Below are 22,687 nucleotides of genomic sequence, written 5' to 3'. Positions count from 1 at the left end.
TTTTTTAAAACCCTAAAGTCAAACACATTCTTTAAACAGATTTGCATTAGGGTGTATTCATCACCTCCCCCAACTCCTTTGTACTGTATTATGAAATGGTCTGGTGATAATTTCATAATCGGCGGTGAATGTTCTCCCTTCCTCTTTTATTTATCTGTTAGCAGTTGCTTTGAAACCTGATCCTTAATAAGGAATCATGGCTGGGCTTGAGGCTGAGGAGGGGGCAGAGAGAGGAGGAGGAGGAGGAGGAAAATGCCTCTGTTTTTCTTTCCTTCTGCACCACCCCCTTCAGTTGTGGTTTTGGTGGTAGTGGGTTGCTGGCTCATGAGCACCCAGGGCGTGTCTCCCTACGTCAGCCGATGACTCAGTTTTCGCCTGCCAGTCTCCAGCCTTATAAAAGAGCACAGCAGCAGCCAGCAAACCGTCAGCAACAGCAGCTCAGGCAAGAAGAAGGAGCAGAGAGGAACCACCTGGAGTCACAACCCCTGAGAGAAGCCAGACTCCACCTGACTCGGGAAGGCTATGAAGAAGCTGGTCCTTTTCCTGGCCTCTTGGCTAGTCCTGGCGCAATCCGCCACTCTTGCTCCCGAAGGTAAGCCTACTCAAGAACCCATCACTAACTATGACAAGTTGGGACCTTGCTTGCTTACTTGTTTCCTGACCTCCCTTTCCCTGTTGCAAACTAGGGCAGATGTGTGCAGGGCAAGGTGACAGCTGCTGAGTGAGATCTGCAAGCTGGCATGGCGGCAGTGCGCTTCAGGTTGGCACTTTCCTCGTGCCCTCCGTGCTGCCTGTTAGCCGGGAACAACTGGTGCATTAGACTGCATACGCACCATACTTTTAAAGCACATTTATTCCTCTATTAACACCCTCGCTCATAAACACAATCGTGGGAAATGTAGTTTGCCCCCTTACAGCCCCATGATTCCAAGCATCCTTGAGAAACTATAGTTCCCAGGAGTTGTGGGTGGGGATGTATGGCGTGTACACAGCCTTATGTGTGTGGGTGGGGAGAGCCATGTGCTTTAAATGTATGGCGTGTACACAGCCTTATGTGTGATAGTGCCACACTCCTATAAAGCAAGTAGGGGGACGACATTTTAAATTTCTGGGTCCTTCCCTGCTTCTGCAAGTCTTCTCTGAAACTGCCTATTCTCCCCCACCTTCCAGCTGTTTCAGAGAGAGTACCTTATTGTCACTGCAGGGAAAAACCACTGGCTGCACAGGCACCACACATTTCAGGCACACCCCCACACTGAGGAAACTGTAGTTTGTTTAGGGTTCTGGGGATTGTAGCTTTGTGAGTTGGCAAACTACACTTCGTGGGGTTATTAGTGGTTTGTGTGCTTTAAATGTAGGGTGTATGAATACACAGGCAATAGAATTTTCAGCATACTGTACACATACACAAACACACACACACGAGCCCCTTTTGTGTTTTATAGACGCTAACCCCTGTTATCTCCTTCAGAATCCCTGAACGTTGTTGAGATGTAAATCAAAGATTGAGCCATTCTGAGGCCTGCAATCTACCTCAGTTTTCTCAAAGGTTTGGGTCTCCCTAACTTTTGAAATTTTAAGACGGCTCTCATTTTATTCTCTGAGCACAGATCCAGAGGCTATTCACAGCCTCTACTTTATCTTTTTATGTTTATTTGTGTCGCTGGGTGCTCCCAAATCAATCAACATTGTTCCTCTCTTTCCTTAATCGTGTTTCAGAACTGCTGTTGTCTTAGTGGCTCAAGCTGCATAAGGCTTCAAAACAACACATCTATCATCAGTCTTGTGATTTGGAACCAAAAACCAATTATTTACACACTTGCTGACCCTCTTAAGTATTTGATAATTTTTTTAAAGGCCTTCGGGCAAAAAACCCCAAACACTCTAGGCATTGTGAAATCTAGCACAACTGGGCGATAAATCATGGTTTTCGGTAGCTTTAACTGGGAAAAAAATGTGACACTGGCCTTGGATCTGAAAAATCTCCTGATTAACCTTGTGAAATCTGTCGTCTTGTTTGGTGTTGGTTTTTTCCAGCCAAATTGTGTTGCAATGTTTTAAAATTTAAACAATTCCTTCCCTCTGCAAAAAAAAAAAAAGAGGGGGAAAAGAAGAAGTAGTATCAGATACAAGAACAACTCTGGATTGAAGGGACACATACCATAACATAATAGATTGTAAAGAATAGTGCTGCAACTGCTGTGTCCAAGATGCTGTGTGTATCTTGAGTTACAGAGAAAATATAGCCCTCCCAAAATGCATGTGTGTGTCCCAACCAAAAATTTAAAACCCAGAACCCAAAACAGTGCCTCACAATAACCCTTTCTGATAGGCCACTACAGATGTTCCCATTTTGCATATGAGGAAAACTGAGGCTGAGGCATTGGATAATTTGTCCCATGGCAGAGCCAAGCCCTGGGATCCAGGCCTCTGAGGTCTCCAAGCTTAGTTCTCTGTCTAGTGGAGCGCAGTGGCTCTGATTTTCCACCATGCACTGCATGTTCCCCCAAACCTCAATGTAAACAAAGGGAGTGCAGAAGCTGGTTGTTCCTTTTGGAAGGTCTGTTGTTTCTTGGTGATTGCTTGGAGGACAAGCTGGCTTGCGGGGAAGGAAGGAAGTGAAGTTTCTGCTATTTATCACCTGGGATGTTTGAAAGCATCAGTGTGGTCAGGCTCCTTGCACGGCATAAACAATTGGCTACAGAGACCTTTTCAACAGTAGCATCCTTGGGAGCAGCGCAGGTCTATCATGGTCTACTGGGTGATTTGCAGTAGTTCAGCAAGAGCTCCTGATCCGCAACAAGAATGACCCAAACACCAACACCCCCTATTAGATGCTGAAAAAGAACGCTCGGTGGTAGGGTGACCAGAAGTAGAATTTTGAAAGGAAGGACTTCTTATCTTGATTCTAGTACTGACCATCTGGTCTCAGTACATGCCCAGAGACACCCTTGTTCCTTAATTCTTAGCATATGTCCACTAGGCTCAGTCTCTATTGTGCACCTGTCTCTTGTTGTTGAACTTCGGGGTTTTTTAGTTAAAACAAAACAAAACAAAAAACCCACACACCACAAAGTAGATACCACAAACCTAAAGTCTGTCCATACCAAACCTAGAACCCCCTCCCTTGATGTGAGGGTATGATGGTGCAACCAGCCTGCCATTCTTTTGCCGTGAGGAGCAGCCAGCAGGGATTTTGGCTGTGCAAACTGTACAAAAGCGCTGCGCTGACTGTGAGAGTAAACTGTTATTTGTTTTGAAAAGGGGTGTACATGTTAAGAATGCATATGTCGGGTGCAGCCCAAGACCTTGTGGTGGGTGGCTTCCTCTAGATCTCATTCTCTCGGCATGCATGATACAATATTTACCTTCCCTAGGCAGGGAGTGGATTCTGAGGCCATTATTTGCAGAGAACTTAAAGCAGCTCTTGATGCCAGAGGACTTTTCCCTGCCACAATGGCAACGCCACCCTGCAAGACCAGTAGAATAAGCTGGCTTTTCTCGTTATGTTCGTAAACCAACTAGACTCATCATAAATGCATTTAAAGTACACCACTCCCCACAAAGAATCCCGGGAACTGTAGTTTGTTAAGGGTGCTGGGAATTACAGTTCTGTGTTCAGGTAAACTACAGTTTCCAGGATTCTTGGGGGGGGGGGAGTATGCTTAAAATGTATGGTGTGTATGCAGCAATCTTCTCCTTCCTCCCTGGTTACTATTGACACCCTACACAATGTGATACTGTGTTTATGGAAGACTATCTTACTTGACTAGGAGTGATCTCCAAAGAAGAAGATTACATGGGAGGACACACATTTGCCAGAGACTTGCGATGAAATGTTGAATGTGGTGATGTCATATAGCACATATCGCTGGATGAGGGGTAGAGAAGCATCTGTGTGGCCTGTCAGATGTGGAGCTGAAGAACTCAACAGGGGCCATTTCTCTCTCTCCGCCCCCCCCCCCAATTGCTGTACCTGTAGAATCTCTGCCTGTCTAGTACCTGTTTTTGAAGCTGCAGGAGCCATGCTGCAAAATAATGGGTAGAAACCTTCACAGGAAGTCAAGGACAAAATATGTACGAGACAGATAAGGTAGTCAGGCTGAGTCTGCCCAGGAAACTGGCCCCATGGAGCGACCCAGACTTCCATCATTGCCGCAAGTGTTAATTAGCGGGTGGCAGAGTGTATTGACTTCCTCTTCTTTTGGAATTGATTGTGCTTACTCATCCATGAGAACTGTGCTTGTAATTGACAAGAGGAAGTTGATTAACCAGGCTGATTAACCGTAGCAAGAAAGACTTGGTTCTGGCAACACATGGCTGGCCTTCCTGTCCGTAAAAGCAATTTTGCTGGAGCTAGCGATGTGTGCTAAATCATTTTTATATTCTGATTTCCAAATCTACTTAAAAAAAATAAATTCTATCCCACACAATGAGGCCCCTGGGCAAAACAATTTAAAATATTGGGGTTGTGTGTTCAGTGTTAATCCTGCTCAGAGTAAACCCATTGAAATCCTCCACTGCTCACGCGGAAACTCGGGGCCAACACCTCCTTGCCACTGTCTACCTGCCACCAGAGGCAGCCACATCTAATAGTAGGACCGGCCCCAATCAAAGTCTACCTTCTGTTTGAGCTCTGCCCCAACCAAATCTGGGCAGAGTGGCCACATGGCTTAAGTCAAATATTAAGGAAGTCACGTTCTTGTGCTATGGTTACTTGTTTTAATTAGGTCTTGATGCCCTGGGGGCCAAGTCCTGAATTCTCCAGTACGGGGTACAATTATTGTTTTGGTATTTGTGCAGCTTCCTGATCAACACACCACTTCCACTCTGGAGTTGCGGTTCAGCGTACCTGCTACTGAGCCATGGCACTCCCCCTTTAAAATAAAGTAAGGCTCCAGTCCTCATGGTTCTGAAAAAAGATAGGAAGGAGAAAAGTTAGGAAGCTGCCTATGCCGAGTCAGAACATTGGTCCCTCTAGCTCAGTATTGTTTACAAATGCCCGACAGAGGCTTTCCAGTGTTTCAGGCAGGGGGAATTCCCAGCCCTACCTAGAGATGTCAGGAATTGAACTTGGGAACTTCTGCATGCCAAGCAGGTGATCTGTCCCATAGCTATTGCTTTTTGCCAAACTTTCTTTTGTCCTTGCAAACCAAGACTATATGCTCTTGAGAAGTCCCAAATTAAATAAGGGGGGGGGGGAATTTGTGATGCTGGATCTAGTTTGACTTTGCTGATATAGGTCCTGGCAACCCCATGATTGTTAGATGGAAGCATGTTTTCAACTGAAACTGTTTTTAATTCTTTTTTAGAATGTTCTGTTTTACAACGTTTTTTTGCTTTGTTTTTAAATTGTGTGTCTGTTTGCCACCCTGGAATCCTTAGAGATGAAAGGCAGGGGTATCAATTCAGTAAACAATGTTGTTGTTGCTTAAAAACATCTTCTAATCCCTCCTTCCCAATTCTCTCTTTTAGTTATTGAACTTGGGAAGCCAATTCTCCAAGAGGAAATCCCTCCGGCCGAGATCCCACGGGAAGTTCTGCTTCAGAGGACACTAGATAATGATGAACTGGGAGGTGAGGGTTCAAGGTTCTCCATTCTAATTACAATCCATGCTGGGGATTGGGGCCAGTTTCTCCAGGAAAAGGTTATTCAGAAAACCTTGGGCTGTGCAAGAAGAGAGAATTGTACAGGAACAGATTGATGTATTTGTTTTGAATAGGTAATACCAACCTGGGGTAGCTCAGTCAGTACAGCATGAGACTCCTAATTTCAGGGTTTGAGCCTCATGATTCCTTCCAACTCTACAATTCTACGAATCTACTATGTCTATCTTATTGTTTTGTAAGTCCGAAGGGAAATGTTTCGTCAAACAGTGACCCAAATAATGACTGCTGATGTCTCGGAAATTCTCAAACACCTGTATTTATCTGTACATGGCAACTGATAACGAAATTTCCCATAGAGTAAGAAAGAACGTTCATAGACTTATACTTCCCCTGTCTCCAAGCTAATAAAAGAAAAAATTAGAAATATTTTAAGGTTTAGTTTCAAAACGGGCACTTCCCAGCTAATGCGTGTGAGGTGTGAGTGCGCCTTGTTTGATTTCTATCCCTCTCCTCTTCCCCAGAGTTTGATCTCCCGCTGCTAGTCAATGGGGAGCCCCAGACGCGGTTATCCTCCCCCCTCAGCCCAAGGGGCAGGAGGCCCGGCTGCAGCAGTGCCTTGGGGTGCACCCGGCTCCCCCCTCGCTACAGACTGGACGAATTCCCACCTGCCCAACCTAACATCAGTAATATTGGCAACATCTGCAATGAAGGGAGGAGGAAGCTCTACTACGGGCCCTGGAATGTGCCCCAGACGGGTTTCGGTCACCTCAGCCGCCAGGGAGATGCCCTCAACAACATGGAGTCCGGGGTGGGCCAGTGCTGCAAGCTGGCCGACAGCGAGAAACTCCATTGCTGTCAGAGTGTGGTGAGTTGCTACCGTTGTTGTTCCTGGTCTGACAAAAATGACATTGCTGTGATAACGGGCGCACTTTTCTTAGGTACATTACAAGGCAGGAGCTGCAACTCCTAAGACACATTATGTTCCTAGCCGCTCTTTGGAAAACTGGTTTTGAGCTTGAATTCTTTTCACCATTTATTTATATTTTTGGGAAAGTCTAAAAAACCTTTCTTCTACGCCTTGTCGGTGTTGATATCACCCTATTGAGAATTTTGGTGAAAACGTTTAAAAAGGGACTGTTGGTTCGGTCCCAGTCTCTGCAGGCTGACAGTTCTCAGCCCAGATCTGTAAATCTTACGTGTCTATCAGGGTTGGGAAACATCTGTGGCCCTCCAGTTGTTGCCCGAATCCAGCTCCCACCATCATCCAGCCATGCTGAATAAGGGTTGATTGGAGTTGCAGTCCGACATCTGATCTACCATTGTCACTGTTGGTCTGACAAATACGGCAACTTCTGTAATACGGGGGCCTTGTGGGGGCAGGGGCTGCTGCTCTTAGGCATATTTTTGTTGTTGTTTAGTCATCTAGTCATGTCCGACTCTTTATCTCTCCTTGGAAAGACTGGTTTTGAGCTTGAATTCTTTCCACTGTTTTTTTTAAAAGGCAGGAAGAGTCTTGCATGCATGGATTTTGTGGGTGCTGAACATGCCCTAGGGAGCATTTTGGTCAAAACCTTTTTAAAAAGGGATAGTTGGCTCAATCCCAGTCTCTAAGGTCTGATCATTCTCACCCCAAATTTGTTAATCTTATGCTATTATCAGGGTTGAGACCGTCTGTGGCCAGGCCATCGTTTTTCCTCATGCAGTAAGAGGAACGCAGAGAGGTATTCTATTCTGTAAAAGGTGACTTCTATACAACTGAGATCTGATGAGATTTTGTCTGGGCTGTGTGTATGTAGTATAGCAGCATACCCCTCGGTGTTGGTTGTGACATGCTCAGATACTGCACTAGTTGTGAAGGCCAACAATGCCTTTGTATGATGCACCCTCAGCTTTTCAAAGGTTGGAGCATAAAGCCGAGACTCTGTGGGACTCTAGTGGGACTCCTTTCAAAGGGCATTTGGGGGCCCACACACCTTTGCACAGCTTTGGTCTCACAAGGTTGGCTTTTGAAGCTGCTTCACCTCTCCCTCCAGATGTGTTGGTAGGGCATGCTGTGGTTGAGGCAAAGTCACTCTTTACACCATGGGTTAGCAAACTAAGGCCCGTGGGCCGGATAAGGCCCAATTGCCTTCTGTATCCAGCCCGTGGACAGTCTGGGAATCATCACATGGATCGCCAGTGCGCACGTTCTTTCCCTCTCCCTCACATGGCGGCAGTGGCAGCCACTCCTCCCTCCCTCCTCCTGGCTTCTCCCCGCCCTGCCTAGAGGAGGAAGGGGGCTGGGCTTTGTTAGTGCCAGCAGCACCAGCGCTTGAGAGGCCGCCATTTTAAGTAGCCCCTCTCCTGAGCCCTTTCGCACACGGCTCATCGTCCCATTGCCACCAGCCCCTGCCGCTCTCAAGACACAGGTAAGCAGCTACCGGGGCTCGTGGTGCTTTTGCATCACCCCCCCCCCCAAAATATAGTCTGGCCCCCCACAAGGTCTGAGGTACAGTGGACCGGCCCCTTGCTGAAAGTTTCCTGACCCCAGCTTTACACAGCCAAAATCTGTCCTCTTCTCAGTCTGCTGCCTCCTTGCACATCCCAGGACAGACAGACAGATATGTGGTATCAAAAGCAGACTCTTGAGTTTGGGCCCAGATGATAAAAACTCTGGTTAGCCATCTGATTGACGCATTCATCTCTCCCCACCCTGCTCCAGTGGTCAGATGTTCTGGAGCAGTTCTGCGACACGGAATTCTCGATAAAGACCAGGCCTTACCACTGCTGCATGCTGGAAGGTGCCAGCCGGGATCGCTGCTTTGACGAGGATTCCCTTTTCCCGAATTATGACTTCAAGAGCTCTGATGGTCAAGGTCCATCACAGCCGGTCACCTGCAGCAATCCTTCCCAGTGCAAACCCTCGGAGCAGGTCAACACACTGAAGCTTCTCGAGGTCACCTTTCCTCCTGGAGAGCCCACCAGCGCCAACATCAAAAATATTTGCAAGCTGCGTAAATTCCGTCCCACCTACCTGGCCAGCATCTTCCCAGAGTCACATTTTGGCTGGCTGGTGCGCCGAGCCCAGGCTGTGAACCGCTTGGAAAATGAGTTTAAGAAATGTTGCCGAAAGGAGGATGCCGGCTGTGCCCGCAAAGGGGTGAGTGAGTGAGTCAGGAGGGACTCCTGGAATCTCCTGCTTGGGTCTTTTCCCAGCATCCCTTTCTCTCCCAGCATGCCATGATTTATGGTCTGTTTCGAACACAAGCTGCCTCTCCCGTGCAGCCAAAGTATCTGAGCAGTTCACAATGAAGGATTTGTCCTTGATTTGGGGGTAACACCCAGTGTGGCATTTTGGAATTTTGCAGCCCTGCAGGCTAACCGTTGGGAAGTTTGTCGCTTCTTCCAACCAAGGAACGGGTACACAGATGCGTAAATTGTGCATATAATGGTCCATATTAGCAAATGCAAAAATGCTTTGTATTGGGGAAATTGCAAACACATACGTAGCATACAAAAATGTACATATTAGGAAGAAACTGAAATGAAAGGGCTGGCGAATTTTCATGAGGACTGTAGAGAACTGAACTTAAGATTGGTAGACCGCAAGGAGCTGCAAGAAACTGGTGGGTTTTCGTTCACCTCTAGAGGTTGTCTCTCTCTCATGACCTCCCCCTGTTTTGTTTTGCTTTGCTTTCCAGTGGGAAAAGGTTCTGACCCAGTACTGCAAACAGGAGTTCTCTGTGAAGACCAGGCCACACTTCTGCTGTAAAGTCCCTGCAGGGGAGGCCCGTTATGGTTGCTTTGCCAATTTGGCTCCATACCCAGCCTACGACCAGGAAATTCAACAGGTCAACCTCGGTCAGGTCACCCCAGACCTCCTGGACTCGCTCTGTGGCCAATTCACGCTTCTCACCAAGCAGTAAGTATGGCTATTTATTCCGTTTCAGTTACTTACCTGCCCTTCCCCTTCAGGTCCCCGGTCGAGCTACAGCAATTTAAAGTTCAGTATCACAAACAGTTTCCAACAAATGGCAGTTACTGGAAAAGGGTGGCTCTTGTAAAGATATATACAGTGGTACCTCAGGTTACATACGCTTCAGGTTACAGACTCCGCTAACCCAGAAATAGTGCTTCAGGTTAAGAACTTTGCTTCAGGATGAGAACAGAAATTGTGCAGCGGCAGCTCAGCGGCAGCAGGAGGCCCCATTAGCTAAAGTGGTGCTTCAGGTTAAGAACAGTTTCAGGTTAAGTACAGACCTCCGGAACGAATTAAGTACTTAACCTGAGGTACCACTGTATCAGGTATCAAAGACCAGGTTTGGAAGGTGCATCTTCTTCCAATACATGGCAGAAACTGCATAATGTTGGTGCTGGACGCAGTTCTGTGGGGAGGGAATTCCTTGACTTAGGGGCTGTCACACAGAACTCCCAAACTTCTGAGGGCAGTGGAATATCAAGAGGGCTTCAGGTTTCTGCTGGGCTGTCGGGAAGTAGATTGCAGGGGAGGTTGGAGAAGTTTGGTTTTCTTATTTGTGCCATGCACTTCTCCGGCTAGAAAAAGTGTGTTTAAGAATTCCTATACTGGTGGCGGGTGGGGTGGGAGTGTGAAAAGGGCATCTGTCAGTAGCAAGCGGTATAAAGATGCAATGACTGTTATTCCAACTGGGCGGAATACAGATTGCGGAGATTGCAGCCACCTCTGGTAGCAACATTTTCCTTGCAGGCAGCAAGCCTTGTGTGTGTCTTTCAAAAAAGTTAAACTGTGCTGTTCAGAAATAATTAATTTAAAGAAGGCTGGATAATTAATTCAGACCTAGGGTTGTTGCTCCCCCTTGTGGCTGAAACCCAAAGTGATTTCTCTCTTCTCCTCCCCCTTACCCAAACCATTCTCAGTCTACAGTTCAAGATCCTCCTCCTCCAGTCTACGTAGTCTTATTAGCTGAAGACAGGAAGGAATGGGAGAGAATTTCACTCCTGTTTGCTTTTTCAAATAAGCCCAATTTGCACTTCCAGGAATGATATGTGAATTGAACCACGGCCAAGATTCGTGCTTCTTCAAATTTTGCAATGTGTAGAAAATTGCAAATATTTCGTTGAAGTATGCTAATAAAATCCCATATTTTAGTGAATGTAACATACAGGTGTGCATTATACTAGAGGAAATTGCTTGGCAAAGATGTGCATGTTAGGACAAATTCACACTGAAATTCTGATGAACATTCGTGAGGACATTAAAGGAAAAAAATATTTGCAAGCTAATGTGGAAACATGGTGAACTGAATGAGGGAAACTTAAATTTGATGGAGTTGCCAGTCTCTAAATACAGATAATAGAAAATTTCAAGGAAGAAAGAAGAGAATTTGCCATCCGAAATGGCTGACGTGTCGATCAAGACTTATGTGTGGCATAAATGTTTAACCGTCCTTGCCCATCTGCAGGGCATTTTCCATTAGTATATTTTTATAACTACAACCCCCCCAACTTTTCCACATGTTCTCCAGGAAAAACATCCCTGCTTTGGTCCAGAACATCACAGAACCCTGTTGCAAGTTGCAGGGCAGTGAGAGGACACAGTGTGCTGAGGATGTGGTGAGTAATCGGTTGGAGGAAGCAGCTATTCATCTGTAAAGAACAAGGCAAGGGTTGTTGTTGGGGGGTTGTTGGCAAGGTTCTTGATTTAGGAGCAGCCTAGTATGAGCTGAGCACGAGGGGTTCCACTTTTAACTTCTGTTTCACCCCTCCCTCCTCTGCCTATAAACGAGGGATGGGGACCTGTGACTCTACAGGTGGTGATGGGTGGCAATGATGTCCCACCGTTTCAGAAAAGAGAGTAACACTGACATCCTTGATCCTTTAACGTGATGTGGTTATTTCTCCTCCCTGCAGAAATCCCAGTTCATTGTGGCACTCTGCAGCTCCCAGAAGAAAACGTGGAAAGACCCCAAGAAATGTTGTTCCCAGTTGGAGGGCGAGGCCCGCAGCAACTGCTTCAACATCAACTACCTGAACAACGTGTCTCTTGCCAGTTCTGTGCAGATCACCCGCCCAACGGTGCCGTCCGTGTGAATCAGAAACAGACTCGCCCCCTACTGCTGAAATGCGCCTCTTCCCTTCCTCTGTCCTCTTCTCTCTCTGGCTGGTTCCAGTTCCATGCTTCCGAGAAGTGGGTTAGCTGCTTCCCTGACCTATAGACTATCAACTATCTAAGACGTTGCTCCCTCCCCAAGGCAAAGCAGAGTGGGGGGGGGGCAAAAAGCAATCTGCACACACTGACCTCTCACTAAGGGGGGCCTCTGGAAGCCCTCACTGGTACGCACTTTAAATTCTAGGCAGTCGCGACCCAAGGAAAACATCTCAGTCCTTTTATTAAAAGAAAAAGTTCTGTCTGATTTTTGTCTTCCGTCACTAAAGTGCTAAAAGGCGTTTTGATTCAAAAGGGGAGTTTGGGAGAAAGCAGAGAGAGGATTTCTCTGGCTAGGGAGTGCCTCCCCCCCCTCTCCCACCACCATATTGGCCAGCTGGCAAAGTTTAATTCATTCCCTTCAAACCAGACACCTCCAGATCTTCGTGAGATATCTGGAGGGTCTGTGTCACCATCATTATTTGGAGCTTTGCCTTCTGCTCCATAGAGTCTGCTTTTGGATTTGTGCAAAACTTAAGTTGATCAGGATGGTCTCCAATTAGGTAGATGGGTGCTGGTGCTTTTGTTTTTTTTAGTGAAGAAAGCGGAACAGGAGCACAGGGCCTGAAGGACTGGAGAAGGGGAACTTCTATTTCTGAGTAGCTTTTCTGCTGATCTTAGGCAGGTACAGCCCTACCAACAAGGCTCTAGCAATCAGGAATGATGGTGGGGACGGTGGATAAAATAACAAGGGAAGAGTTGGTGTGGTGTAATGGTTATTGAAACATGCCCAGAAAACACACTAGCCCAGAAGGAAACACTGTACAGGGGAGTTTGTGGGTTACTCTGCCAAGTCACACCATTGCATCTCGATCTTTGTTTCCCAGCTGTAACTGAGCTCACAGAACATGTTTTCATATCGTAGTGAAGTGCTTGTACGGATGGATATCTGCCCAAGGCAAAGGGCTCTAATAAACCACTTTTTAGACGAATCCTTTCCGTTATCTGACTTCTTTATTTGGGGAAATTTCACTGGAAAAAAGTCGGAATGGTCTACCAGCTCTGTTCCTGGTCAGGGATAGACATGCGTTAAGTGACCTTGAGGTCAGATTACTGTGATGCGCTCTTGGTACTAGTTCTGAAATTCTCTCAAAATGCATATGTGGCAGTGAACAATAGAAGGGGAACAAAAGTGTTGGCTGTTCCTCCTCCTCCTAAATCACGCAAAGAGACAGGACATGCCATGGAATGAAAAAGACCTACGTTACACAGACACACAAAGAAAGCCATGCACAGCAAGTAGTTTTGCCATTGTTTTGGGTATAAGGAAGAAAGCAGCCTCTGATCAAAATGGCAAGAACAGCCACAAAATGGGTTTTGAGTGCCAATGCATTTAGCAAAAGTTATGCGGAAGCGGGTGCTTAATCTGGAACATCAGGGACACCCAGAACTCTGCCAAAACACAAATGGCACAACAGCCCAGTCTGTCTGTAACAAAGACTTACATAACGTGCAAAAGGGACCCTCCATGGAACCCAAAAAGGACATCAGTAGGGATGGAAAGGGACTTCGTTTTGGTTTCAGTTGCTCAGCCTCCCCGCTGAACAACTCCAGTTGAAGAGACGAGTTCTGTGGAGAGACAGCTGGGTAGCAAGGGGGAAAACAGGTGTTTAGAGGTTTTCTAGAGAGTACTCAACACTTAGGACACAGGTGGTGCTGTGGGTTAAGCCACAGAGCCTAGGACTTGCTGATCTGAAGGTGGTTCGAATCCCCGGGACGGGGTGAGCTCCCATTGCTCAGTCCCTGCTCCTGCCAACCTAGCAGTTCTAAATCACGTCAAAGTGCAAATAGATAAATAGGTGCCGCTCCGGCGGAAAGGTAAATGGCGTTTCCGTGCGCTGCTCTGGTTCGCCAGAAGCGGCTTAGTCATGCTGGCCACATGACCCGGAAGCTGTACACCAGCTCCCTCGGCCAATAAAGCGAGATGAGCGCCGCAACCCCAGAGTCGGCCACGACTGGACCTAATGGTCAAGGGTCCCTTTACCTTTTTACTTAACACTTACATGATTTTGGGGCCCAGAATGTAACTCCCACATAAGTGAGAGGAGGGACACTTGTACAACACTTCACATGTGGTGGAAGTGTGTGTGCAAATAAACTAAAACCCAATTTAGATTAGCTAGGTGTGAAGGACGCTCAATTTTTGTGGGGGGTTGGGTGGCCGTTTAATGCACCAATGTTAATGCATTAGAAATGCTAAAATTGAATTATATGTTATTGCCTGTTCAAGGTTCATTGGCGTACCCACTATTTGGATTTTCTGCCTCAAGTGACAAAGCATTTTGGGTAGGCAGAGTAATCTATTTCCAAATAGAGATCCTGACTCCCACCCCCCATTCAAAATATTTTATCTTCATAGTTACCCCATAGGACTTTTTCTTTTGGCCAAAGGGGGAGATTACTTATTTATAAACTTTTCTCTTGCACTTCCTAGTCTTTATGTGAGTCTCTGTGGCTTGTAATTTCAAGGGAGATCAGCTGCCACGTAGAAGGATAAAAGAACAAAATGTTTTAAAGTATATATTAAAAAATCCCTAAAGCCAACAAAGACCTTTAAACAGAATTGTATTTTGGGTACACTCAGCAACAGTTTATCATTCTCTCCCACCCCCCAGCAGCTTATAAAACCATCAGCACCTATAGCAGAGAGAAGGAGAAGAAGGAGCAGAGAGGAACTGTCTGGAGCCAGAACCACAAACCAGGAGAGAGAAGCCAATTCCGTCCAACTTCAATATGGCTATGAAGCTACAGGTCCTTCTCTTGGTCTCTTGGTTCGTCCTGGGGCAATCTGTTCCAGGCTCAGGTAGACCTACAAGAGAATCCATCACTAACTACAAGTTGAGATTTCACTTGCTTTGCTTCCCACTCCTTTTCTTTGTTCCAGACTAGGGCAAACATGTACTGCGGGGTAAGGAGAAAGCTTGCCAAGCGAGATCTGCAAGCTGGCACAGTGTGGGTGGGCTTCAGAATGGCCCCTTGCAAGGCAGGCTTCTTGGAAGATGATGTAATGGGTATGAGTTACTCGTGCGTAAACTGGTGCCTTTCTCGGTTAATTTGCCTTGTTAAAACTTTCCGACTGCACAGCCCCTTCTCATCATGGCTGCCTCAGTCACTGGCAGAATCCGTCAGTGGGCATTTCTTGAACCTCTTCCAACATAAAAGTTGTTTGACACCCAGTCTCCTCCTCCTCTCACTGCGCGGGAGTCTTCTGCGCAGGGAAGGCGTGGGTAGCGGAGGACCTGGGCTCTCCTCACTGATGTCCAGTGAAGGGTCCTGGAGCCCTCTCTCCACTTCCCCCGTCTGCCCCCCCTTTATTCCCGGTGTTGCGCTGATTGGCTTCCCCCTCTACTGAGCTGTTTCTCCCCCTGCTGCTGGGTCCTTCGCCAGCATTATCTGGGAGCCTCCCCTTCGCCTCTCCCTCCGATGTCAGTTCCCTGACAGATGATGACACAGTGTTGCTTTCCCTGAGCATCATGGCAGGGCAGGCGTTATTCAGAGGTCACCAGGCAGTGCATCAAGGCTCTTTGGGTACCAAATCAGACCTGAGGCCGGATGGAAAGGGGGTCCAGATATTCCTTTTCTTCCAAACATGTCTGAAGTTGACCAGCCACCAATGCGTCAGCAACCGTGCCCACAGTCACTTCCCCACTCCATCTCTCTCTCTCTCTCTCTCTCTCTCTCTCTCTCTCTCTCTCTCTCTCTGTGTGTGTGTGTGTGTAGGTAAAGGTAAAGGGACCCCTGACCATTAGGTCCAGTCACAGATGATTCTGAGGTTTGCGGTGCTCATCTTGTTTTACTGACCGAGGGAGCCGGCGTACAACTTCCGGGTCATGTGGCCAGCATGACTAAGCCGCTTCTGGCAAACCAAAGCAGCGCACGGGAACGCCGTTTACCTTCCCGCCAGAGCGGTGCCTATTTATCTACCTGCACTTTGATGTGCTTTCGAACTGCTAGGTTGGCAGGAGCAGGGACCGAGCAATGGGAGCTCACCCCGTCGCAGGGATTCGAACCGCTGACCTTCTGATCGGCAAGCCCTAGGCTCTGTGGTTTAACCCACAGCACTACCCGCATCCCTCTCTCTCTCTGTGTGTGTATATATAAAACCCAAATTAAAAATGTCTTTAAAAGTAAATCAAATTAAATGAAATGAGCCTGCCCTCTCCCACCCTGCCTCAAAGAGAGAGAGAGAGAGACTTGTCTTATGCTGCCTACCACACAAGAAAAGAAAATTTGAGAGAGAGAAGTGAAGGAAGAAACCTGGGACTTAGCAAGAGGTGGTGGTGTCTGAGATAAAAAGCAGAGGAGACAGAGAGAATTAAATATAGGGAGGCTAAATTACCTGCGTCCACTGAGGTCTCTGAGTCTGGGTGGTGGGACAGTATCCACTTGAGCTTTGGCCCTGGAGAGCCTTTCCTGTGGAAAGGGCTTGACATGTGGGGTTTCTAAGGTAAAAAGGGGAAGGACCCCTGGACGGTTAAGTCCAGTCAAAGGCAACTATGGGGTTGGGGCGCTCATCTCGCTTTCAGGCTGAGGGAGCTGACCTTTGTCCACAGATAGCTTTCTGGGTCATGTGCCCAGCATGACTAAACCGCTTCTGGCACAATGAGACACAGTGATGGAAACTAGACTGCACGGAAACACCGTTTACCTTCCTGCCGCAGAGGTACCTGTTTATCTACTTGCACCGGTGTGCTTTCAAACTGCTAGGTTGACAGGAGCTGGGACAGAGCAGCGGGCGCTCACCCCGTCGCGGGGATTCAAACCACTGACCTTCTGATTGGCAAGCCCAAGATTAGACCACAGCGCCACCCGCATCCCTGTGGGCCTGTAACTGTGGGGAGTTGCCTTTTCTCAGGTTTCTTCATATTTATTTAACCAATTTATGGGCTGTTTGACGTGGCCGTTTCTACATCCATATGAAACTCACACAAAAAGGTCCCATAATTTTTTAGGGACTGTCACATTTGTAGAGTAGATGCTGGACTCATTGAGACTTGTTGGTCCCTTCCAGCTCTATGAATCTATGTCTACTAGGATCATTCGCTATGCCTGGCGTAGGACCCCGCCCTCACATCCTCCACTGGGCAAGATGGAGGGCAGGGCAGCCCCCCCCCAACACCTCCCTGAGCCAGTCCACCTGCTGCTGGAAGCAGCCATGTCACTCTGCCTAACGGTAGGACCCGCCCTGAACAAAATCTCCCTTTCTAGCTAAGCCCCATCCCACCCCAATCCGGGAAGAGGCCACTGCGTCCCTTAACTCAGGTATTAAGGAAGTCGTCAAGGAAGTTCTTTTGGTACGGTTGTACGGTGCCAGGGGTCAAACTGGGAAGCTCCTTCGTGCAAAGCAGGTGTTCTGCCGCTGAGCCGTGGCACTCCCCTTTTAAAATAAAGTAAGTCTCTAGTCCTCATGGTTCTGAGGAAAGGGCAGCTTCAAATAGGAACACCGGAAGCTGCCTGTGTTGAGCCAGAGCAGTGGTCATCCCTGATGGGGGGTGTGTGTCTGTCTGAGTGTTCAGGCAGGAAGTCTCTCTAAGCCCCACCTGGCGATGCCAGGATCTGAACTCGGGACCTTCTGCATGCAAAGCAGGTGTTCTGCATGCAAAGCAGGGCTACAGCCCCTATGCACAACATCAAGTCCTGGCAACACCACAGTCATCAGATGGAGCCATGTTTCCGCTTTAAAGGCTTTTAGAATATTTTAACTGGAGCTGCTTTTAGATGCTTTCAAATGTAATAAGTTATGTTGGGTTTTTTTTAGAATGATCTAACTGTTTTACACTATTTTAGCTTTGTGTTTCTGTTTGCTGACCTAGGTTCCTTGGAGAGGGAAGGGAGGGGGATTAATAATAATAATAATAATAATAATAATAATAATAATAATTTTTTTAAAAAAAACACAAGACAAAACACCAAATTTTAATGTATCATTATCTTTTCCCCCCTGATTCTCCCTACAGATATGCGCCAGCGACCGATACAGATTCCTGGACGAGGTTAGTGGGTCTCTGTTCTAACTACTATCCGTGTTGGGGGATGGGGCTAGTTTCTTAGGAAAACCGTCATTTAGAAATCTTAGGTCATGCAACAAAAGAAAATCATATACTAACAAATCAATGTATTTGATATGAATTGGCATTACTACGTATTTTATTGTTTCATATGTCGCTTTGAGACTTTGGTAGGAAGCGGTGAACAAATGGAATACAGTGGTACCTCGGGTTACATACGCTTCAGGTTACAGACTCCACTAACCCAGAAATAGTGCTTCAGGTTAAGAACTTTGCTTCAGGGTGAGAACAGAAATCGTGCTCTGCAGCGCAGCAGCAGCAGGAGGCCCCATTAGCTAAAGTGGTGCTTCAGGTTAAGAACAGTTTCAGGTTAAGAACAGACCTCTGGAACGAATTAAGTACTTAACCTGAGGTACCACTGTAATGAATAATAATAGAGAGATAAAGAGGGCGAGAGAAAGATTGCTTCTTTCTTTCTTTCTTTCTTTCTTTCTTTCTTTCTTTCTTTCTTGTATTTTGATACAATTTATTAATTTTATGATAAAAAACAAAAAAACCCCAAAGAACATCACAATCAAAATCATACATCTTAATTGACTTCCCTCCAACTCCCCCTCCTGGTACAATTTTAAAATATTTTTTTACTTATTTATACACGTCTGCAGAATCACTCTTAACTATCCAATTTTAAAACCTTATATATATTATTACAAGTGAGCTTTTAAAAGTTCGACTAATGTAGAAATCAATGCACAAAGCTTACTGATTGTGCCTGAACATTTCTCCCTTTAAAAAAAAGGGGGGGGGGAATTGTCTGGTGTGTCCAGTATAGTTCATTAGTTTGTTATGCCAATCTCCTTCGTCATCTTTGGCAGTGCTGTCTTCCTTCTATTGGGATGAGCGTAGTTTGATTTCCATCCTTCTCTCTCTCTCATCTTCCCCATGGGCTACTTTTAAAATGCGGTTGCATTTTAAATTGCATTTTAACCTGTAATTTAAATTGGGGTTTTTTGGTTTTCCCCTATTATGTTTTTACTGTAATTTTTACTGTTGTTAGCCGCCCTGAGCCCGGCTCTGGCCGGGGAGGGCGGGGTATAAATAAAATTTATTATTATTATTATTATTATTATTATTATTATTATTATTATTATTACTATTACTAGCAAGGGTTGAAGGAGGGCCAGAAAAATTCCCACCTGCCCGCCCCAGCGCCAAGAATATCGGGAACATCTGCAAGGATGGGAGTAAGAAGCTGTCCCAGGGCCTGAAAGACTCCGATTACTCAAACGTCTATGAGAAGGCTAATGTCCTCGTTGATCTGGGAGACGCTCTGGGCAAGTGCTGCCGGCAGCCTGAAAAGGAGAAGCTCCCTTGCTCCCAGAAAGCAGTGAGTGCTTCTCATTGGCCTCCTTGGCCTGACAAATATGGCAACTGCTTTAATATGGGGGCCTTGTGGGGTCAGGGGGGCGCTGCTCTTAGGCTCATTCCAGGTTAAGGGGGTGGCTGCTCTTAGATATCCTTTGAAAGACTTGTAATCTTTCCAACTTTTTCCTTCCTTCCTTCTTCCTTCCTTCCTTCCTTCCTTCCTTCCTTCCTTCCTTCCTTCCTTCCCCCTCCCTCCCTCCCTCCCTTTTCATCCTTCCCTCCCTCCCTCCCTCCCTCCCTCCCTCTCCTCCCTCCCTCCCTCCCTTTCCTTCCTTCCTTCCTTCTGAAATATACTCAGAGTCGCAAAGTGATTTCATGCTCTTTATTCAGCTCATAGTGGTGAGGAGGAATGAATGGAAGTCCCCTCACAGTCTCTGCTTTATATACATTATTTACACAATGGGCCGCACATGATTGGTTAATTCTGGAATTCTATTGTAAGCCAATCAGGTTGTGGATTCACTTCTATCTGGAGCATGATTGGGTGGTTCCTGCCAACCAATCATACTGCTGCATTGTTCTTGGACCAATCAGACTGCTGCATTCTGAATCCTATTGTTCTAGGACCAATCAGACTGCTGCAATTTGGATCCTATTGTTCTAGGACCAATCAGACTGCTGCAGTTTGGATCCTATTCAACTCAGTACATAACACCTCCTTCTTCCCTTCCTTCCTTCCCTCCCCCCTCCCTCCCTCCCTTTCCTTCCTTCCTTCCTTCCTTCCTTCCTTCCTTCCTTCCTTCCTTCCTTTTCGTCCTTCCTCCCCTCTTCCCTCCCTCCCTCCCTCTCTCCCTTTCCTTCCTTCCTTCCTCCCTTCCTTCCTTCCTTTCTTCCTTCCTTCCCTCCCCCCCTCCCTCCCTTTCCTTCCTTCCTTCCTTCCTTCCTTCCTTCCTTCCTTCCTTCTTCCCTCCCTCCCTCCCTCCCCTTCCTTCCTTCCCACCCACCCTCCCTCACTTTCCTTCCTTCCTTTCTTTGGAAGGGGGGTGGGTCTAAAAACATTCCTTGTGTGCTTGGATTTTGTTGGTGTTGAATATGCCCTATAAAGCATTCTGAGGGAATCCTTTTTTTTTTAAAAAAAGGACACAATCCCTATCTCCGAGGCCCAACTGTTCTCACCCAAAATTTGTTAATCTTATCAGGGTTCGGAACATCTGTGGCCCTCCAGATGTTGCCTCGACCATACTGGCTGGGGCAGCTGAGAGCTGGAGTCCATCAACATTTGGGGAGGTACAGATGTTCGCCACCCCTGCGTTAGGTGGGTCAGGATCTCCCAGTGTGATGAACCAGGAACCAGACATTGTGAAGACTGGCGGTCGGTGGTGGTGGTTCTGAAACCCACAATAAGACAATCACACCCCTTCCCAAATTAAGACAGGTGTCCATTTTTGATACTAGCTCTTGCTCCTGACAAGAGTGCCTTCATTTCCCAACTAATAATAATAATAATAATAATAATAATAATAAATTATTATTTATACCCCGCCCATCTGGCTGGGTTTCCCCAGCCACTCTGGGCGGCTTCTAACAAAGATTAAAAATACAATAAAACATCAGTCATTAAAAACTTCCCTAAACAGGGCTGCCCTCAGATGTCTTCTAAAAGTCTGATAGTTGTTTATTTCCTTGACATCTGATGAGAGGGCGTTCCACAGGGCGGGCGCCACCACCAAGAAGGCCCTCTGCCGGGTTCCCTGTACCTTGGCTTCTCGCTGGACCTCAGTGTCCGGGCAAAGTGATGGGAAGTGATTGGGAAGGCAATTAGGATTCAGTTGTACAGTGGTACCTCGGTTCTCAAACGTAATCTGTTCCGGAAGACCCTTCAGGTTCCGAAATGTTCGAAAACCGAGGCGCAAAGAAAGGGCAGGCTGCAAATTCAACGGAGAAAACTGAAAAACACACGGCGGAAGCCGTTTGACTTCCAAGGCACGTTTGAAAACGGAAGCCTTTGCTTCCGGGTTTTCCAGAAACGTTCGTCCACGGAGACGTTCGAGAACTGAGGTACCACTGTACGGAGTCAAAAGAACAGCCTCGTCTCGAATGCCAAATGTGATCGTTGGTTACTTCGGGACGAGAGAGTGCTCTGCAGACGACCCAAAGCTGCCCTCTTCTCAATCTGTTGCTGTTTTGTGTGCAAATCCACACACACACACATTTTGCAAAACAGACATTCGGACACATATTAAAAAGAGGATCTGAGTGGCCCAGATTAAGAAACCCTACTTAGCCATCTTATTGACCATCTCATCTGTCTCCCTCTTGGTCCAGTGGTCAGCCCTCCTGAAGAAGATGTGCGAAAAGCAAGGGGCAGTAAAGATGGAACATAATAAGTGCTGTCTAATGGATGGTGCCGCCATGGAAAACTGTTTTGACCAGAACTCCCGCTTCCCAAATTACGATTTCAAGAATTGATGAGCGATTCTGTAGTGACCAATGTAACATTTGCAGCTTCTTTGCATATATACTGCGTGTGATTTGACTAGTATTATGTAACTCCAATTAACATGAAGCTGTTTCTTACCTGCCTCGATCCTTCCCTATAAAAACAATCAATCATTATGGCCGAGGTTGTTTAAATGTTTTCTTTTTATTGTGTTTTTTTTCAAAAAGATGTAGCCAATGTAACAGCTTTGCAACCTCAATAACTTATCTGTAACATGCGCAAGCTTTTCCTCTGAAAGTATGAATCAATTTTTCTTCTGTTTGTTGCACTATACTAGGGTTTCACGGCCAAGTGCCAAATCATTGGTAATGTTTATTTGAAAACTGCAGAAAAGAGGTTTTCCGGCAAATGAAATGTGACCAACGTAACATGACCGATGTAACAATGTGACAATTCTTTCCTAGACAATCACAAAATAAAGGACTTCATAGCATGTGACATCTTGTATAGTGGGCCAAGTTTAAGTCAATCCCTCCAAACCAGATACCTCCAGATCTTGGTGAGATTTCTAGAGAATTATTATTATTATTATTATTATTATTATTATTATTATTATTAAGCACCATATTTTGTGCCAAAGAACCTGCTTTTGGATTTGTGTAAAATCTAAATTAATCAGGATAAGTGGCACTGGTGTTTTTTACAACTAATCCAGAATGCGGCAGCTAGACTGGTGACTGGGAGTGGCCACCGAGACCACATAACACCAGTCTTGAAAGACCTACATTGGCTCCCAGTACATTTCCGAGCACAATTCAAAGTGTTGGTGTTGACCTTTAAAGCCCCAAAAAGCCTCGGTCCAGTATACCTGAAGGAGCGTCTCCAGCCCCATTGTTCTACCTGGACACTGAGGTCCAGCGCCGAGGGCCTTCTGGCGGTTCCCTCACTGCGAGAAGCCAAGTTACAGGGAACCAGGTAGAGGGCCTTCTCGGTGGTGGCACCCGCCCTGTGGAACGCCCTCCCACCAGATGTCAAAGAGAAGAACAACTTCCAGACTTTTAGATGACATCTGAAGGCAGCCCTGTTTAGGGAAGCTTTTAA

The 22,687-nt window shown here is 46.5% G+C and overlaps 1 protein-coding gene and 1 long non-coding RNA gene across 2 annotated transcripts; both read left to right on the top strand.

The window, feature by feature from the left end:
• Positions 1–455: 455 nt before the first annotated feature.
• ECM1 (extracellular matrix protein 1) lies at positions 456–12,705 on the top strand. The gene is made up of 7 exons (XM_082202330.1): positions 456–592; positions 5,476–5,577; positions 6,132–6,475; positions 8,312–8,749; positions 9,291–9,511; positions 11,094–11,181; positions 11,479–12,705. Exons 1-7 carry the CDS (start codon positions 523–525, stop codon positions 11,656–11,658), a joined length of 1,443 nt encoding a protein of 480 aa, XP_082058456.1. The 5' UTR covers positions 456–522; the 3' UTR covers positions 11,659–12,705.
• Positions 12,706–17,665: 4,960 nt separating this feature from the next.
• LOC309520751 lies at positions 17,666–22,084 on the top strand. The gene is made up of 3 exons (XR_014214374.1): positions 17,666–17,766; positions 18,945–19,168; positions 21,472–22,084. It is a non-coding gene; the product is annotated as an uncharacterized lncRNA (long non-coding RNA).
• Positions 22,085–22,687: the final 603 nt, after the last annotated feature.

This window comes from Podarcis vaucheri (genome assembly GCF_965113315.1).
Source record: "Podarcis vaucheri genome assembly, chromosome: 16".
Lineage (NCBI taxonomy): Eukaryota > Metazoa > Chordata > Lepidosauria > Squamata > Lacertidae > Podarcis > Podarcis vaucheri.
This window is presented reverse-complemented; position numbering and strand designations above follow the sequence as displayed.

What these genes read in the sequence shown, in the direction of transcription:
- ECM1 (XM_082202330.1), top strand. Translation starts at nt 523, where the DNA reads ATGAAGAAGCTGGTCCTTTTCCTGGCCTCTTGGCTAGTCCTGGCGCAA. An exon ending in TTCACGCTTCTCACCAAGCA is followed by an intron (nt 9,512 to 11,093) that starts GTAAGTATGGCT and finishes CATGTTCTCCAG; the next exon opens with GAAAAACATCCCTGCTTTGG. An exon ending in CACAGTGTGCTGAGGATGTG is followed by an intron (nt 11,182 to 11,478) that starts GTGAGTAATCGG and finishes TCCTCCCTGCAG; the next exon opens with AAATCCCAGTTCATTGTGGC.